At 51.1% G+C, this 19,606-nt stretch overlaps 1 protein-coding gene across 2 annotated transcripts in view; it reads left to right on the top strand.

Annotated features, from left to right (window-relative positions):
- Window positions 1-977: 977 nt before the first annotated feature.
- ITGB4 (integrin subunit beta 4) overlaps window positions 978-19,606 on the top strand; it is a 59,546-nt gene continuing 40,917 nt past the window's right edge. Inside the window, exons 1-7 of one of the 2 annotated variants that reach the window (XM_078872675.1) lie at window positions 978-1,640; window positions 15,285-15,367; window positions 15,657-15,742; window positions 15,925-16,020; window positions 17,025-17,103; window positions 17,901-18,032; window positions 18,805-18,901. In XM_078872675.1, coding sequence (XP_078728801.1) covers window positions 15,304-15,367; window positions 15,657-15,742; window positions 15,925-16,020; window positions 17,025-17,103; window positions 17,901-18,032; window positions 18,805-18,901 — 554 coding nt within the window. In that variant the 5' untranslated portion in view covers window positions 978-1,640; window positions 15,285-15,303. The remainder of the gene's footprint in view (window positions 1,641-15,284; window positions 15,368-15,656; window positions 15,743-15,924; window positions 16,021-17,024; window positions 17,104-17,900; window positions 18,033-18,804; window positions 18,902-19,606) is intronic. The other variant, XM_078872676.1, reaches the window with a different exon arrangement.

Raw genomic sequence — 19,606 nt, 5'->3', positions numbered from 1 at the left:
CAATAATAAAAATAAAACATAATAAAATAATTATCACGACGTTTCGGCCACAACGCAAGTAGCCGTCCTCAGGTCTTCTCGATAGACCTATTCTTTACCGAAAGAACCAAGAAGATGAATCCTTGCAGTCACGAAAGCTTTAAATCGAAATTTATGCAGTGTCTCATCAGCTGAGCGAGAGCTTGCTCCAAAACGTTCTGAACTCGCCGCGGTGCATCGGCAAGGATCGTCTCTTTAAGATGATGGTCCTCGTTCGACGCGACATTATCTAACACTGATTACAAAATCATGATCGTCGTTGTGCAGGATATCACTAACCGCAGGGAAAGGGCAGAGATTACGTCTACTTTGTATATCTGGCTCTCCGCGTATAAAGCATATAAAGGCATTTCTACCACAACCTATCAGACACACAACGGCATTGATTCAGTATCAGGGAATTGGTGGACCGGTTTCGCCAGTCAGTGTCTCATCAGCAGTCGGGCATTGCTTTAATCAATTCATTCGGCACATTTACTATAGCATGTAAACACTCGTATATCTACAGGCCCCGCACTAGCTTCATGCGGCACTTGAGGGCGCCCCTCTGTAAGTAACAGCGCGCGTGGCTAGGTAGGGCGCGAAAGAAGTTCAACGGTGTTTTTTCTGCAATATTTTGCTGTCTTTTCTTGGATTTTCTGTTTGCACTCAGCCACATATTCACTTTAAGATGTTTTTTGTTCATGTTTTTGTTTTTTTGTTTGTTGCGGTTGCACCCGATTCAAGAGCCGAATGGCTCACAGGGCTACACCTAATAAATGAAACTTGAAAACTTGAAAACATGCATACAGCAGCAGCAGTAGCTGTGGTACTCGGCGTGCGCCAAAGTTCCCGCCTGGACCTGAGTCATCCCCTACACCTGCGGTTGAACCCGGTGGATGTATCCGGCGAGGGGTGAGCGAGCACCCCCCAGGCGCAGCCGGGGGGTGGAGGGGATGCGGCGACCCCAACCTGAGTCAGGGGAACGGAGGAAGAGTGGGGGGGGGGAGGAGCCATGCGGGGAGCGGAGTGACAGAGGTAACGCTCACACACACGCGCGCGCACCGCACCACTCCCAAAGCCTCCATCTCCAGCCGCCTCCACGCTTGCCTTGCCGACAAACATCGCCCGTCCCGTCGGAGCCTCCACGCAGCACCCGAAGCGTCTCCATCTCGCGGCGCGCTCGTGGTGCCATCGCGCTCGGAGGCTTCCCGTGACCCCCACCCCCCACCAGCCGGAGCGTCCGAGAGACGGTGTCTGCACGTGTCCATCGAGGGCGCACGGCCGAGTCTCCGTGACTCTCACGCAGGGCTGGTCAACGCCTCGCCCCGAGTAGCGTGTTAAGACTTCCTCCCCTCCACCCCCCCAAGTCGTCTCTTGAGGAGTGTCCCCGCGTTCTCGTTCTCTGTCTGCCTCTCGACACTCGCTAGCACTCTCCTCCATCCTCCGCTGGCAGCGCGAGAGGGATTACCACTCGCGCCGCTCACGTCTGCTGGGCACGGGGGCCATCGAGACGTTCCGTTCCCTGTCCGTCTCGCCTGAGGTGGGGGGAGGAATCCACGGGGGGACGAGAGGCGGAGTGGAACTTTGAGCCGACAACGTTCGCTCGAGGCCCGCAACAGGTAAGGCGAGGTGTGTGTGTGTGTGAGAGAGTTGTGATTACGGCTGTGTGTGTGTCTGTGTGTGACTGTGGCGAGCGGTGGTGTAGCGGTTAGCGCTGCGCTGCGCTACGAACCCGGCCACCCGAGTTCGATTCGCGCTCACGGCCAACACCGGTGACGAGTATCTGAATCGGTCCTTGGCCTCCCTTAGGTCGACTCAGCCTCAAATGATTACCCGGTGCGGTGCGTAAAAACATCGCCACTGGGGAGACAAAGGCGGCCGGGCGTGGTGCTGGTCACCCACGCCCTTCGTGCGCCGTTCCGGCCTTCACAGGCGCTGCTGCTCGCTTGCCCCAACAGAGTGCTAGAGGGTAGGTGGGGGGGGACCTTTGTTTTTGTGACAGTCTATGCAGTATACACACACCGCGAGTGGAGCTATGCGCGTGAATTGCTGTGTGTGTACACGTGCGTGCGTGTACGCGTGTGTGTACGCGTGTGTGTATGTACGTGTGTGTGCGTGCGTGTACGTGTGTGTGTATGGGTGTGTGTGTGTACGCGTGTGTGTGTACGCGTGTGTGTGTACGCGTGTGTGTGTACGCGTGTGTGTGTACGCGTGCATGCGCGTGTGTGTACGCGTGTGCGCGTGTGTGTACGCGTGTGTGTGTACGCGTGTCTGTGTGTACGTACGCGTGCGTGTGTGTGTGTACGCGTGCGTGTGTGTGTGTACGTGTGTGCGCGTGTGTGTACGCGTGTGTGTGTAAGCGTGTGTGTGTGTGTGTACGCGTGCGTGTGTGTGTGTACGCGTGCGTGTGTGTGTGTACGCGTGCGTGTGTGTGTGTACGTGTGTGTGTGCATGACGGTCACTGCAAGGGGGCGGTCACCGCATCGCGCTCTTTCAGATGCGCATCTGCGGCCGTCTGGAACGTTCCTCCTTGCGATATTCGGAAGCCACTGGAGCTACGCACACTTTTCAATCTTTCAGATTTAAAAACTAATTTCTTTAGAACTGAGTTCTGTGTTTAGTTTGTTGCCCTTGCCCCCCCTCACCTCCGATTATTATCACGGTTGGCTACGTACGACGCGAAAGCAGTTAGACATACACGCTATACGCGTGCGTGGATGTGCATGCGAGTTTCCACCTTAATGTTATGCATTTGCACGTGTTTGTGTGGGTATGCATTCGCGCGCGCGCGGGTGTGTGTGCATTTATTCACGTGTATGTTGTCTTTGCGTGGGTGTTTGTGTGTGGGGGGGGCGGTGGTGTAGCGGTTAGCGCGCTGCGCTACGAACCCGGCGACCCGAGTTCGATTCCCGCTCACGGCCAACACCAGTGACGATTATCTGAACCGGTCCTGGGCCTCCCCTAGGTCGACTCAGCCTCAAATGAGTACCTGGTGCTGTGTGTAAACATCGCTACTGGGGAGACAAAGGCGGTCGGGCGAAGGTGTTGGCCACCCACCCCCTCGTGTGCCGTGCCGGCCCTCATAGGTGCTCGCTAACAGCACTTTCCCCAACATTCTGTTAAGGCTATACGGGTGATCTTTGTCTTTGTTCTCGTGTCATTTTTTGTTTTTGATCAGTTGTGGCTGTATGATCGATCATACAGCCACAACTTGCTTTTAAAACTTGCTTTAGAACAACTGTAGATGCTTTATCAGTATATATTTTCTCATTGTTTAGCATGTTCACGTATTTATTTTATGTTGAGTATTCAGGTGATTCAGGTGCTGTGAGTGGTAGATTTGTGCCAAAAAGCCACCACCACCACGAATGTAAACAAAAGTCAACTTGACTTGACTCTACCCCCCTCCTCCTCCGGAACGCATCGTGACGATCGTCTTCGTCCCACGTGACACGTCCTGGTTATATCTGTGCCTCGCGGACGTGGCGACCCCGTAGCTCGAGGTGGCACAGAAAGTGGAGAGCCATTTGTGCAAGGCCTTGCTGGGGAGAGCACCTGCCAGGGCTGCGAGGGTGAGTGGAAGAATATTCCTCTCACTTGATACAGCTATCGTGCTGTGACGGTTCCACCTGAAGACGGAAGCTTGTGTTGCCTCCGAAACGTCGTGATTTTTATTTTATTTTTTATTTTACTTTTATAAATTTTATTTTTTTTACCTACGTGACTTTACCGGAAAAACCTAAGAATATGAATCATTGCAGTCACGAAAGCTTCAAATCTAGAAATGAGTGGAAGAAGCCACGACTATAGCTGTAGGAGCAGGGCATCTCTCATCTGGGACGTGGTGGTGGTGGCTGCAACCTGAACACGCGTAGGGGGTTTGAAGGCACCAACACTGCCCGTAGCCAGGGCCGTCCATAGAATCTGAATCTTTATTTACACTGCGGGGGGGGGGTGGAATCCGATGAGCTATGAAGCTCTTTATCACAGATGTCCAGGAGGGGTTGGTCAGAAAGTTGAAACAACAAACAATGCAAATAAAATCCGATGAGCTATAAAACTTTTTTTCACAGACGACCAGGAGGGGTGGGTCAGAAAGCACAAAGTATAGAAAATATCAAATCACACAAAAAACAAAAAAAACTAATTTTTTTTATTTTACCAGATAAAGTGACGGAGGATTGATGACGAGACATTCTGCCATAAAGGCGACCAGCGCGGCATAACCCAAAAAGAACAAACGTGTTTCTGTGCACCGTATGTTGAACGCTCTCTCGCACCGCACGTAGCCAAGGTGCGGGCGAAGGACAACCAACTGAACACAAGCAATGTGGATCATAGCATTGGCTGAAGAAATCCCTCCCCCTCCCCCACGTTTAAAGTCAGTGCTGTGTAGTGTGTGTTGCCGTCTGTGTGTTGTTCTGGCATCGTTGTTGTTCTGACTAAAGCACAGCGAGTTGGCACGGTAGGGGCCACAGGTGGTGCCATCGGCCACTCATCTCGGTCAGTCGACCCGTGGCACATGTTGGGTCTGTCCCGTGACCTCCTGCCAGCGGGCGTTCGACACTTCACGTGGCCTTAACGTGCACCTAGCCTGGTACAAGCGCCGTGGTTACGTCACCGCCACTTCGTGGCGAATGGCGCTTGTTGTTGTTGTTCTGAGCCTTTAAATTCCCACTCCTCTGCCCCTCGTCCTGCGTCCCAACCTCTCCGTTCCTGAGGTCTCCTCGGCCGGTCGCGACCTCCGAGTGATTTGCTGCGTTGACGCGCTGCCTCCAAGCAAACCGGCCCCATTTCACACCGCACTCATCACATCGCGAAAGCTCAGCAGGTCTGAAGCCTGGATAGTGTTTGGATGGGCGACCGCCCCGTGCACAAACCGGCTGTCATAGGCGTCGTCGCTGCGTCGTGGGCAGTAACAGTGCTGTACAGCAAATAAACCCATTGTTGGACTGCACCTCTATGCTGCCACGTGTGTGCTAGCCAGCATTTGACTGACGCGCACCGAGCAGAGCGGTTAAGTGTGGTGCCAATAACGCGCCGTGGACAGGCGCAGGTGCTGGGATGTCCTCATCCAGCAGAGGATTTATACTAAAAAAGAATCGTGAGTGCATGCGCAGTTGTACGATCGACGAACTCCCTCGTCGATAGGAGCTGACGCCGAGTCTCTGAAAACGGAATCTTGCGCGTTGGGGCAGGTGAGTGAATCCAGGTGTGTGGGTTTTTTTTTATTAGCACAGAAAATGTCGGGGTGCGTTCCATTCCTGCGCGGTTAGCCTTTGGCTTTGTGATACAACAACACTCAGCCGACCGACACTGGATCGAGAATTTATAAAAAAAATATCTTCAGTGTAAGTGACCAAGCCCAACAGACATAAAATAGTTCGTGTGGCGGTGGCGTGACCAGGTGTGTGTTTGTGTCGTGTGTGGTGTTGTGTGCGTGAACGTGTGATGTATTTAGTCGTGTGTGTGGCATTAGGTGTGGCGTTAAGTGTGTATGTAGTGTGTAGTGAGGGCTGTGGTGTGTAGTGAGGGCTGTGTGGAGTGAGACACTGGGTGAGTGGTGAGGAGTGAGACACTGGGTGAGTGGTGAGGAGTGAGACACTGGGTGAGTGGTGAGGAGTGAGACACTGGGTGTGTGGTGAGGAGTGAGACACTGGGTGAGTGGTGAGGAGTGAGACACTGGGTGTGTGGTAAGGAGTGAGACACTGGGTGAGTGGTGAGAGCAACAGACGTGGCTCACGGCTCGTCGCTATCACCTCTCTCCACCAACGCAGCAGTTGCAAAGGTCGCTTCGTGTCCCCCCATTTGATGCCAAGAGCTCTCGAGATCCTGAAGCCAACAGCAGGGAACGTGTTTCGCTCGGTGTAGACTAAGCGGTCAGCAACAAACAGAGCGCTACTGTACTCGTGTTGTTGTTGTTGTTATTATTATTAACGAAGTTTGCCCTGGTTAGCAATGGGAAACGAATAACATTTCTTGAATCGAGAAAGGTTATGAAGCGATTGCGCTCTGGAGCAAGTGCATGGGAAGAAGCAGAAAGAGAAGCGGTGTTGGGATCTGCAGTTGTGGTGGTTAAACACAGTGTGGTGGTGGTGGTTAAACACAGTGTGGTGGTGGTGGTGGTGGTGGTTAAACACAGTGTGGTGGTGGTGGTGGTTGAACACAGTGTGGTGGTGGTGGTGGTGGTTAAACACAGTGTGGTGGTGGTGGTGGTGGTTAAACATAGTGTGGTGGTGGTGGTGGTTGAACACAGTGTGGTGGTGGTGGTGGTGGTGGTTAAACACAGTGTGGTGGTGGTGGTTGAACACAGTGTGGTGGTGGTGGTTGAACACTGTGTGATAGTGGTGGTTGAGCAGAGTGTGGTGGACAATACGAAACAGTCTGGCAGACCGGTTCCTCAGCATGCGTTGAGGAATCCATTGACCAGTCCAGACATCGCCTCACCCACCACTGGTGGACGTACATTGAACTTCTTTTGCGCCGTACGTAGCCAACCGCCACAAATCGGTGGACGCGATCCGTTCTTTCGCGAGCCGCGGATGCCAAGGGATGAATGGTGACCACGATCACCCCCCTCGACGCTTAGCCACCCCGCAAACGCCTTGCCCGGCAAGGGGCCGGCATTTGGGAGTACTTGGGAGCAAGTTCGCGTTGAGGCAGGCTGCTCGACGCCGAACGGACGACACTATCCAAACTCCGCGTCTCCATCGGGGGCGTGGGTGAGAGTGGCTCGTCAAGTTAGAATGCCCTGGCCATCTCGCTGCCTCGAGCCTCCAAAAAAACTCTCTCCTGTCCCCCGCCACCTTTCCCGCTCGAGTCTCAAATCCAGCGCTCCCGAAAGAAAGAAAGAAATTAAACAAATCCTGCTTCGAGCTTCGGTGCATTGAAAAGAGACGCGTGGTGACTACGGCTGTGGAGACAGGACACGTGACACGTGGTGACTACGGCTGTAGGGACAGGACACGTGACACGTGGTGACTACGGCTGTAGGGACAGGACACGTGACACGTGGTGACTACGGCTGTAGAGACAGGACACGTGACGCGTGGTGACTACGGCTGTAGAGACAGGACACGTGACACGTGGTGACTACGGCTGTAGAGACAGGACACGTGACGAGGGGTGACTACGGCTGTAGAGACAGGACACGTGACACGTGGTGACTACGGCTGTGGAGACAGGACACGTGACACGTGGTGACTACGGCTGTAGAGACAGGACACGTGACACGTGGTGACTACGGCTGTGGAGACAGGACACGTGACACGTGGTGACTACGGCTGTAGAGACAGGACACGTGACACGTGGTGACTACGGCTGTGGAGACAGGACACGTGACACGTGGTGACTACGGCTGTAGAGACAGGACACGTGACACGTGGTGACTATGGCTGTAGAGACAGGACACGTGACACGTGGTGACTACGGCTGTGGAGACAGGACACGTGACGCGTGGTGACTACGGCTGTAGAGACAGGACACGTGATACGTGGTGACTACGGCTGTAGAGACAGGACACGTGACGCGTGGTGACTACGGCTGTAGAGACAGGACACGTGACACGTGGTGACTACAGAGACCCATATACAGGTAGTCCCCGAGTTACGATGGTCCGACTTACGTTATTTTCGACTTACGATGGGGTCGTCGTAACGCATCTCCATCGTAAGTCGAGGACTGCCTGTATATATGCTACTAGCGGCTACAAGAGGGGGGGGCGGGGTGGGGTGTAACAAAGAGGGGGAGGATCTGGGAGCTTCAGGGACCTTGCGAGAGAGTTCGAGAAGAGGGGAGTGAGAAGGGGAGGGGGTCCTAGGACTCTGTGGGGGTCGTGGTAGCCACTGTCGTCGTTATCGCCGCTACTACTACTATACAGTCAGCTTCAAATCAAGACGATGCAGTCAGTCGTCGTTATGTGCTCAATGTCGTCCTCTTGCGTCATCGAGTCGACGCTGTGATGAGATCGTGTTGGGGGCCGTCCATAAATGACGTCACGCACTTAGGGGGGGGGGTCAGACTTTTGTGACGTTGTTTGACGAGGAAGGGGGGTGGTGAGAAATGTGACGTCACATCAAAATGCGCAACTTTAAATAAATATAGACAACACGTTCTACTTAATTAAATACACTTTTTAATAAATGTTTTCGCCTACAACATCAGAGTGCAGCTCCACATTAAATACGCACTACAATGACAATAGTTTAAAGCGATTTTAAGCATGTTTTATTTTGGGGGGGGGGGGGGTTGGGGGCAGAGCTTTGTGACGTCATATTTGAGGTGGGGGGGTCTGACTTTTCGTGACGTCGTGTGACGAAGGGGGAGGGGGGGGGTCAAAAATCGTCCAAAATCGCGTGACGTCATTTATGGACGGCCCCTTGTGAATAACGAAAGCCGCTACAGCCGGTGCCTGAGAAGTCGCTCCAGGTACATGCTGCAATGCCTTTCTCTCGCCACTCACTCTCGCTCGCCACGTGGTGATGACAGGCGAGGCAGCTTGGGCAGGGAGAAGGGTTCTTCTTACCTGTTCCTAGCCAGTCCTGCTCCTCCCCCCCACTTCCCTTCAGATACAAATACCAAACATCTGAGTGGATGGGGGTGCGGGGGGTAATAACACTTAACGATGTCTTCTTGGTTCTTTCGGTAAAGTCACGTAGAATGGAAATAATAAAATAATGCAAAAATAAAACATGATTAAATAATTCTCACGACGTTTCGGCCACAACGCAAGCAGCCGTGCGTTGTGGCCGAAACGTCGTGAGAATTATTTGATGATGTTTTATTATTATTATTATTTTATTATTTCCATTCTACGTGACTTTACCGAAAGAACCAAGAAGATGAATCCCTGCAGTCACGAAAGCTTTAAATCGAAACTCAACGATGTATAAACACTGGATGGCCTCCGTACAGATGGAGTAAGAACTCAGCTGTGAGTGACACAGCCTTTGGCTCAGCTGGCTGTCGTGAGAAGTGAAGACTTGGGCCATGTTTGTTTGTTGTAGTACGGAGTTAGAATGATGGCTTTAATCTAAGTTGTCTTGTGGTTGTTGTTGTTTGACTTGCATTCCACTGGGATTTTTGCACACAGCATTGATATACGGTGCTTTTTCTGGAAGACTTCCTGGATTTTTCTGTTTGCGCATAGTCACTTTAAGATGTTTTCTTGATCATGTTTTTGTTTTTTGATTGTTGCGGTTGCACCCGATTCAAGAGCGGAATGGCTCACAGGGCTATACCAAATAAATGCAACTTAAACTGTGAACACCGTCACACCTCGCAGGCCGTCGTACACTCACTCGACTTACCATACTTCTACCAGGGCCCTATTATCCCATAGGCCACAGTAGGCAATGTGCCCAGGGCCGAGGGAAACTAAAGGGCCTGCGAAGCATCAACATTTGACCGTGTTTTTTGTTTGTATGCAAAAAAAAATGTAACCAAGATATATTCCTGAATAAATATATTTATATTCTTGATTCTTTCGGTATAGTCACGTAGAAGGGAAAAAATAAAAATATAAAACAATAAAATTCTCACGACGTTTCGACTGCAACACAAGCAATCATCATCAGGTGTGAAATCCACAGCAAGAAAATGTTCTTGTTGTGGATTTCACACCTGATGATGATTGCTTGTGTTGCAGTCGAAACGTCGTGAGAATTTTATTGTTTTATATTTTTATTATTTCCCTTCTACGTGACTTTACCGAAAGAACCAAGAATTAGAATCCCTGCAGTCACGAAAGCTTTAAATCTAAATATCTTTATATAACAAGGATAGGCACAGTGTATATGTGGTCGTGCGTCTTTTTTTATTCATAAGCTGAGAGAGATTAACACCGGTGGTGAACTTTTAGAGATGTTTTTCATTGCAAAATTATCACTGTAACAAAAATATATAAATATATATTCCTTGTTCCTGGGTAGTAAGTGTTCTTTTCTAATTGCTTATTCCCCACAAACTTTGCTTTTGTGACCAGGACACAAAAGCAAAGTTAATCATTAATCCACTCCATTAATAATAATAGAGACATTTTCTCTGCTCTTGAGGCATAAGCAATTAGAAAAGAACACTTACTACCCAGGAACAAAAATCGTGTAACATAGTGAATTATCAACATCTTCAAATGTGTTTTTTCGCACACTCTCATTAGAGAGCGGTGCTAGGGATGACAAAGGCGTTGTGACAGCGACGGTAGTAGTGACATGGGGCATCAGCAGCACCAATTGCAGAAAGTTATCACTCGCAAGGCCTACGAAACTGAAGTGCCGAGCGCCCACAAGAACCTTAATCCGACCCTCGACTGTACGTCAAATCGCAGCGATTGACCCGTTAATCCAGAGCTGTAAATGGCTGGAAACGATCACAACAACAACAGCTTCATGCAGGCCGGGGCAATACATAGACACCACGAAAGAGCTTTTCAACAAAGCGATTCGCACGTTGTGGTGTGTGCATCTATTGGCTAATTAGTCCTGGATCAACTTCACGATCACGCTCATCGTTTACAACATCATTCCTGGACTCGCGTAAACATTTTACGGACATTTTTCCAATCCACTGCTGCAATATAGTGAGGAGGGGTGGTCACTGCGGATTTGTGAGGTATAGGTCCAGGAAAGGTTGAAATAGTCACAGCAAGGAATATCACTCGGCGAATTTCATCCAGCACCCAACTTTCAAACATTGCACGGTCCTACTCAATATACCCTTACGCGTACAAAGACGTCGCAATAAAGGAGCTGTTTCTACCGTGTTAGTTCATTGTATACACTCCGGTGAATACAATTGCATTAAGTCGTCTTAAAAAAAGAACACGTGTTGTGATCGTAAGTTCAAGTGTGCTCCTACCTATGGGCAGTTGTCTGTTTAGTTCTTCTAAATTCCATTAGGCCCATAACCTGTCAAAATGTACGGTTTACCCGTATTCTTGTACAGGGAAATAGAGTTTTAAACATGTAAATGTTGTTGTGTTTCTCCCTTGTGATGGGACTTTGTAGGATGAACGTTGAGATTTATAAGGTGCACGGGGTGACCAGTGAGGTCTGAATTGGTCTCAGGTAGGGCACTGATATGGGGTTGACAGGTATGTGGGCCCACCAGGTAGTGACCTATACTTTCGCAAGGGGTGGATATCAAGGGATAAATGGTGACGATCACTGTGTCACCGCTCCCCACCCACACACCTCTTTTGCTGACAAGGGCTGGAATCATGGGAACGTGAGCAGTTGGTGTTGCAAAAGCCACTGCGATGCAGAACGGATGATAAAATCCACAGTCTCGTGGTTCATCGAGGTAGCGAGGGAGTGGCTCTAAGGCAGAAACGCCTTTTGCCGGATCAACGAACGCGCGACACACAACGAAACCATCGTGATAAAAAGAGACGCGGGGCAAGTGCCATGCACAATATTTTCAGATTGCAAACAATTTTGTATTGGGTGTGGAGTGATACGTGAAGACTGCGTTACTTTATAACAGCAACAAAAAACTGGACAAAGTGAATGTATCACATGTTGACTCTATGTCATATTATAAACGTAAATATTAAATGAACGGGCCTTTGTCAATCCACTGCTGGATGAACACTTTTGCACAATAGTTGGCACACTGCACAATGAGCCCCAACGGCTCAAGTCGCATTTCTGGCGTTGGCTTTGTGTGTAGATTGTTGTCCTTCACCCACACTTCCGATTAGCGCGGTTGACTACGCACGGTGGGAAATAAAAGTTAACTGTACACACATCAGTGGGGTGAAGTATGGTGACACAAACATGCCCGACACAGTGTAGGCGAGGCCTTCCTCTAACAGTGGATTGACAAAGGGCTGTAAAAAAAAAAGTGTGACTTAATGATTTCATACGACAGGGGTGATATTGGCAACTTTGTACATATTTATCGAGGTTATTGAGGCATTTAGTAGTCTCTGTAGAGGATCGGTGAGTCATAAATACTTTTAAAGCACAGTCCCGTACAGCACTCTAACGTTTCCATGTGTTGGGGGCTGAATGGGTGCGGCACATACCAGAGACGAGATGGGCTGATGCAGTACGGGAAGACCTGAAGGTGAGCGGACTTAGCGTCCATCGGCTGGTGCCAGCAGTGTCAAGGTCAGCCGCTGTGCGAGGAGGTTCATGACAGACGCCACCGAACAGTTGCCAGCAACCTTTGAGCAACAACAAGTAGCGAAATGGCACTCACAACAACAAGCAGAGCGTCGGGCAGTTAAAATGCGCCGTGAGTTGTCACTGCACACGTGGTTTATCTGACAGTCATCTCAGTTACGATCGCCCATCACACCTGGGAATTTCCCGTGGCTCCTTGCCCTGTGAAACTTTGACACTCCACATGGCATCGAAGATGCACCTCGTCTGTCACAGGCACCAGAAGCGTGCGTATGCTGGGGAAGTGGAAGATGTTTGTAAACGTGTGCATGTCACCAGTTTTCCAGGAAAGTCCAGCAATAATGATACAACGTGATGCTCCTGACACCTGCATAACTGGATTTTGATCTGAGAGGGGACGGGCAGTGACAGCTCGTGTGCTGCGTGTGCTTTTCACGGCCAACAAACATCATTCCTCGGGGTTTCTTGATAGCTGCTATCAGACCGTCCATCGCGATTCGTTGGCAATAGACTGAAAGCCCTCATCTCCTCGGTCTGATTACTTTTAAAGCTGACCTACGGACCGGTACCAGCCCCGTTCTGAATAAGTGGTGATGTTTTTTTTTTCTTCTAAACTACAATTCTTGATTTATATACATATTAAAAAAAAATTGTTGCACGAGTAACCTCCAGCCTCCTGGTCGGGGTTTCCCGTCCACTACCACGGCCAGAAGATTCGAACGATGCCAGTTTAAAATGTTCACAAACCACATCAACAGAAGTAACAAGCACAACGAATTAATGCTGAATTGCAGCGCTGCGTCAATTCCCTCTCAGATGAAGGCCTCACGGCCCTTTGTTGGACACGCGGCGTGATGGCCCCTACTTCCCAATTGCTTGTCAGTGCAGGCTAGTGACAGGGCGGTGGTCCAAAAACAATTCAGATAGAGTATCACTCGCCACTGGTGTTATCCGTGGCCGGCAATCAAACTTAGGTCTCCGTTGTTCACGGCGCAGTACGTTGACCACTGCGCTTCCCACTCCCCTCCATGAGGGTGACGTGGTGAAAAATGTTGGTCATGTTCAGTTCAACACGTTGGCTTTCGCGACCAATATCAACCATAATGCAGGTTTTTTTTTTGGGTTAGATCGCGTAAAGATAAATGTGTCGTTAAATCCCGCCACCACCCGACACAGCCGATTAGTAAGGTTTGTCACGTAAACAGAACGTGACAATTCGTTACTAGTACAGCACACTGGTGTGTTGGAGAGCAACACAGCGATGTGGATATTCTCTATCCAAGACACCGGTGTGCTGTACTAGTAACGAATTGGCACGTTCTGTTTACGTGACAAACCTTACTAATTGGCTGTGTCGGGTGGTAGCAGGTTTAACGACACATTTATGTTTACGCGCTCTAACCGAAAAACAACACATGGTCATGTTCAGTTGACCTGAGTCGTACGTAGCCCATCATGCTTTGGGTAAAAATGAGCCCTTGGCAGTGGCATAACGAGCAGCGTGGGGAGCAGAGGGGGTGCATTGCCCCCCCCCCCCCCGCCCTGGTGGTCAGAGCTACGAGTTGGGGGCCCCCCCCCCTTGACAAACACCGTAAGATTTGTTTTCAACAACAGTGGGAAATAACACAGACGCTGATTTAAAACGCAGTTTAAATGTATTTTAATGGAAATGTTGCACGTTGTGTTCTACATTTTAATTGGAGCGGCAGCGTAACATTGCGCAGAGATGCCCACTACGGAGCTGTAGTTGGCTGCATTCTGCGTAGATGGAGCGCGCCCCATACAGCGTTAAATGTTCGAGACCGTGAGCGTGACGACGATGGGATGAGGCAAGAGGAGACACGAAATATGACAGCCCTGGGTGCGACCGTGCGAGACTTAATCAAACATTTTCTTTGTTTGCTGAGAAATGTGTTCCAAACAGATGACCGCCCGTCGCCCCCGTGTCACAGAAACCCTGTTTAGTCTACTCTGGTCTATCAGTGACATTTTATTGGGCTGCAGGGTTGGCCAATTTTATGGCCAGGACCTCGTGTGAACCCGCCGAGTTTGACTTTGCATGCGTGTAAAGTTAAGGCGCTTTGGTATTCGGTATGCAAGACTAAACCAGACCTTTGTCTTTGTGTTCGCGACTGGGCATACTCTAAGGGTAGATTTATGTACGTGCGTGTGTAGCAAGTCATATCTGAACCAGTCCACAGCCACCTCTAGGTCCACTCAGCCTTTAAATGAGTACCAGCTACAGTGATCCGTTGACATCACATTTGACGTGTGTGTGCCAGTGTGAAAATTTGCATGTTGGCTTGGGTCCATGCGTGTATGAATGCGAGCGCCTCCGTAACATACTTTACGTGCTCACGGCCAACACCAGTGACGATTATCTGAACCGGTCTGGGGCCTCCTCTAGGTCGACTCAGCCTCTAAATTAGTACCTGGTGCGGTGTGTAAACATCGCCACTAGGGAGACAAAGGCGGCTGTGGCGTGGTGCAGGCCACCCACCCACCTCGTGTGTCGTGCCGGCCTTCATAGGTGTTACTCGCTAACAGCACTTGCCCCAACGGTCTGTTAAGGCTACACGGGGGATCTTTGTTTTTGTTGCTTGTTTGTGGAGAGTGGTGGCGTAGTTCGCGCACTGCACTACAAACCCATTGAGCAGAGTTCGGTTCCCAGCCATGAATGGCGAGTGAAATCTGTACCAGGCCTCGGCCACCTCTAGATCTACTCAGCCTTAAATGAGTACTGTACGTGGTACAGTGTGGAAATATGAACACTGGGGATACAACTGTGGCTCTGGCTACCCCTCTGTGGCTGCCACACTTTTCATGGGGCCATACTTCTCGGTCAGCCCACGTCTTGTTATCAAAACTGTGCCAGTTTACCGCAGTGAAAAGTTCAACGTGGAAATACCGGTACCAAATCTCGATATAAAAATCAATTCTTGCTGCTACCCGGACAAAGACGCCAAATCCCAGACTGTCCTGGTCAACCTCTGACAAGGTGGCAATGCCGCACACCAGACATTGTCCCACTCACGCGCCGTGCCAGCACGGGCAGGCTGGCGCACAGGCAGCGTTTGGTCCTTGGGAGCTTACAAGGAGCTCAGTAGGCATGTCTGTGTCTGTCTTTTTCACCTGCAGGGACAGAGAGAGAGAGGGCATGGAGGCAGCGTGGCTCTTGGTGCTCCTGGCTGCCTTTGGCCTGAGTCACGGGCAGACCCAAGGTGAGTCAAGGCTAGAACTAACGAAGCTGTTTTTTTATTTTATTTTACCAGGTAAGGCCCCCACTGAGCTGTGTAGCTCTTTTTGAGAAGCGACCTGGCCACAAGTGATAACTCAACAAAGTGGCTTATCTCGTGGAAATTGATAGCAGCCAAATACTCTTAAACGCGTGATGTTGATTCTAAATGTGTATGGTGGCCCCCCCCCAACGAGTCGAGTGGTAGCAGGGCGGAATTGGGTGGGGTGTGATGCGTCTTCTCCCCTCCCCCCTCTCTGCCCCCCCCCCCACAGGGATAAACCAATGTCTCTCAAACAACCCCCTCACCTGCAGGGAATGCCTCAAGATCGGCCCCAAGTGCTCCTACTGCTTCGAGGAGGTGAGGTGCACGGTCGCACGTCCGGCCGACCACCGCGCCAAGCCTCTCGGCGGTGCGGAAGCCGCGCAGGAGGATGAAGTCTTAGACACGGGGGGAGGGGGGGGGTGCAGGAGAGATGAAGGAGCGACCTTCCATTGAGTTGGGGAATGACTTGTGCCCCCACCTTCTCCGGCGTGCGACAGGGTTTCACGGAGAAGCGCTGCGACCTGCTGGAGAATCTTCAGGCCAAGCGATGCGGCCAGATCACGATGGTGCGCACGTCCTCCGAAGTGATGAAGGTGAGCGAAGGGGGCACGCGACGCCCCGGCGGGTAACGAGGAACCGCCAACTGATGCAGCGTCCCGGGGTGGAGCCTCTTATCGCGGGTTTGTATTTTGGGGCGTGCCGACGACGTGCCGATCGATCATCGATCGGTAATGATTGAAAAAGAAAAGATCGTTCTTTTCGGACCCGCGCACATTTATTCCATCTGCGATAATAATCGGTGTTTGTGTCATGAGACGGAGGATCCGTTCGGAAAACTCACGGAACGGTACACGCCATGTCCCAGAAAACAGCTGCGGAAGACCGCATGTTTTGCAGGGCCCCTAAAAATCCTTCACGTCGCCTTTGGTCCCTTTACACATCAGGGGGTCGCGCCTCCAATGAGCATGATTGGCTACGTTCGGTGCGAAAGAAGTTCAACATACATACGTGTACATACAGGGGTCGCACTTTCCCAAGCGCTCCGAGGCTGTCGCACGATGGTGAGGCGAATACTTAAAATGTGAATTCATAGGGCTTCAAATTTGGTTGAGACTCGTGTTGCGCATTCTCGCGGAGCTGGAGGAACGAGTGAGTCTGTGCCGACAGCTGGCACCAATACCTCTTTTCCACTGCACTACCGAGCCGCGCCGAGGCTGTGCCGAGCTAGCCCCGCTCGCCTCTGGAGGCTCCGGGTTTCTTTTCCACTGCAGAAGCCGTGCCGTGCCGCTGGCATTGCACGTCAACAAATACTGACCCACGTCACACACAATTAATGCATCGTTATCCCCGCCCCTGGACAATGCTTGGCCCCAAGGTAGATTCGGATGTCTTGTGAGGTCAGCCTATCACGGTTTGGATCCGACTCGGCACGTCAAATACCCGGTGGAAATCCGCCGGTACCGTGAAGTGCGCTGGCTCAGCTCGGATGTGCTAGTGGGACAGTGGTACGAGTGGCAGGGCTGTCGGGCTACCGGTTTCAGCTGCGTGTGTGCGTGTCGACGAAATGCGCGTCCTCTCGTCTGATTTTGTGTTGCAGAGTTTGTCCACTTCGGACATGATGAGCTCACGCTACGCCCAAGTTTCTCCGCAGTCCATGAACATCAAGATGAGACCAGGTGAGCCACGAGTCCACCAGACATACCCACACAGCCTGTTTAGAATGAGCAGCGAGGATCGAACTCCAGGCCCCGGTCGACGAACACACTTCATCTAGAGAATGCAAAAAACAAGCGCTTTAAATATATATCACACGCGTAACAGGAATCTCAGCCGGCTTTGCATAATCAAGGTGACGTCGGCCATTTTTGAATCTATATTCGGCAAAAAGTTTCGTCTTCGCAGAGTGATAAAGGTGCAGCGATACAGTGGCACAGATACAGTGGAACAGACAGAAGTGCACAGGGTGACACAATGACGCAGATACAATGACGCAGACAAACATCCCCTCATCAGAAATCAAACTCGGGTCATGGTATAGACGCAGATTACGAGTGTTATGGGGTTCCCTGACGAGGTGGCGTGCGTGCGTGCGTGCGTGTGTATGCTGAACTTCTTTTGCACCGTACGAAGCCAACCGTGCAAATCGGAGGTGCATGTGCAGGGGAGCGGTAGTGTACCACTTAGCGCTGCGCTGCACTACAAACCCAGCCACACGAGTTCGATTCCCGCTCATGGCCAACAGCAGTGACGATAATCTGAACTGGTCCTGGGCCTCCTCTGGGTCGACTCGGCCTCAAATGAGTACCTGCTGCGTAAACATCGCCACTCGGGAGACAAAGGCGGCCAAGCATGGTGCTGGCCACCCACCCCCTCGTGTACCGCTCCGGCCTTCATAGGTGCTACCTGCTAAAAGCACTTGCCCCAACAGTCTGTTAAGGCTATACGGGCGATCTTTGTCTCTGTGCGTGTGCAGGGGACTCGCTCAAGTTTGACATGCAGGTAATTGAGCCCCTCAAGACGCCTGTCGACCTCTACTTCCTCATGGACGACTCCAACTCCATGAACGACGACTTGGACAACCTCAAGAAGCTGGGCAAACAGCTGGGTGAGTTCGTGGGCTCCCAGTGGGGGGGGCTCCTCGTCCAGCGGTGGATCAACAAAAGCGTCGCACGTGCACAGGGCTGCCCAAAGGTTCCTGGAGGGCCCTCGGCAGAATACCACGTGGGGGGCTGCTCTGTAATTCGCGACTCAAAAAATAAACAACACAGGCCTGCCATGCGGCCCTCTTTTGTAAACTAAACTCATTTTCATTTTACCAGGCAAGGCCTCACTGAGCTATTTCGCTCTTATTCAGAAGCGACATATCACGCATGATAGCTCACCGAAATGGCTTATCGTGTGGAAATTGATAGCAGCCAAGTACTCTAATCGCACGTTGATTCTAAATGTGGAGGGAAAAATCGGAGGACCCGGAGAAAAATCCATTCGACCACGGGGAGAGAAACATGCAAACTCCAAATATACAGCAGGCGTCAGGGTCAGGATCGAACCCACGATCTCCTGCATACCAGGCGAGGGAGTTAACATCTTTTGTGTGAGGCCTGGGCAAAATTTATCCCTCTGGGTGTCCATGCCCACGGACACGATTCGGGTACACGCTCGCCTCTACCGACAGCGTTGGCTGCACTCGTGAGCTCCGTGCTGTCCCGCGTTGCTGCGTCAATGTGCAGTGTCCCATCCGTTGTATCCTGTGTGCTGTGTCTCGTGTGTTGTGTCTCGTACACGTGCTCAGCGTCCCGTGCGCCGTGTCCCGTGCGCCGTGTCCCGTGCTCCATACCTCACGCACTGCATCTCGTGCGCTGTGTGTGTGGCTGCAGCTGGCGTCGTGCAGGAGCTCTCCGAGGATTTCCACATTGGCTTCGGCAAGTTCGTCGACAAGGTGGTGGCGCCGCAGACGGACATGCGGCCGGAAAAGTGAGGACACTGCGGTCGTGTTTTTCTAAACTATTAACTTTTTTTTTTTTACCAGGTAAGGCCCACTGTACTATTACAGCTCTTTTTCATAAATGGCGTGGCCAGTGACGTGGCTTATCACGTGTCAATTTATAGCCACAGCCAAATACTCTAAACCCACGTTTCTAAACGTGGAGGGGATAACCGGAGGATCCGGAGAAAAATCCACGTGACCACGGGAAGACAGATGGGTGCAAAATATACAGCAGCAGGCGCCAAGGTTGGGATGGAACCCACGACCTCCTGCACACCAGGCGAGGAAGTTAACATCTCACCACCACAACCGCTCATCACGCAGCCAGTGACGCTCCCTGCCAATGGCGCGTTTGCTGCTTGTTCTCACCTTCATCTTAAATCGCATTTATACAACGCCTTACTCCAAGGCGCTTGCAACAGTTATAAGAGTATGAATAAATAAGAATAGGTTTTACCCTTTCTGGCAATAAAACAGGTGTTAAGATGTTCAAACACCAAATGGAAATCTTTTGCAAGGAATCCTGTCTGCATCAACCACACACGTACTTGTGGTGAACATGCAAACAAAACATGACTCTGATATTTATATGGGCATTGTCCTTGAAACTGATTGGCCTACACCAGAGACAGCAGCCTTCTTTATGGCCTAGTCTCACCATCAGTGTCAGACCAGAGAACGACGCCAAAGGG

Source organism: Lampetra fluviatilis, chromosome 35, assembly GCF_964198595.1.
Source record: "Lampetra fluviatilis chromosome 35, kcLamFluv1.1, whole genome shotgun sequence".
Lineage (NCBI taxonomy): Eukaryota > Metazoa > Chordata > Hyperoartia > Petromyzontiformes > Petromyzontidae > Lampetra > Lampetra fluviatilis.
The sequence above is the reverse complement of the archived record's forward strand: the minus strand, read 5'-3'. Positions and strand labels throughout refer to the sequence as shown.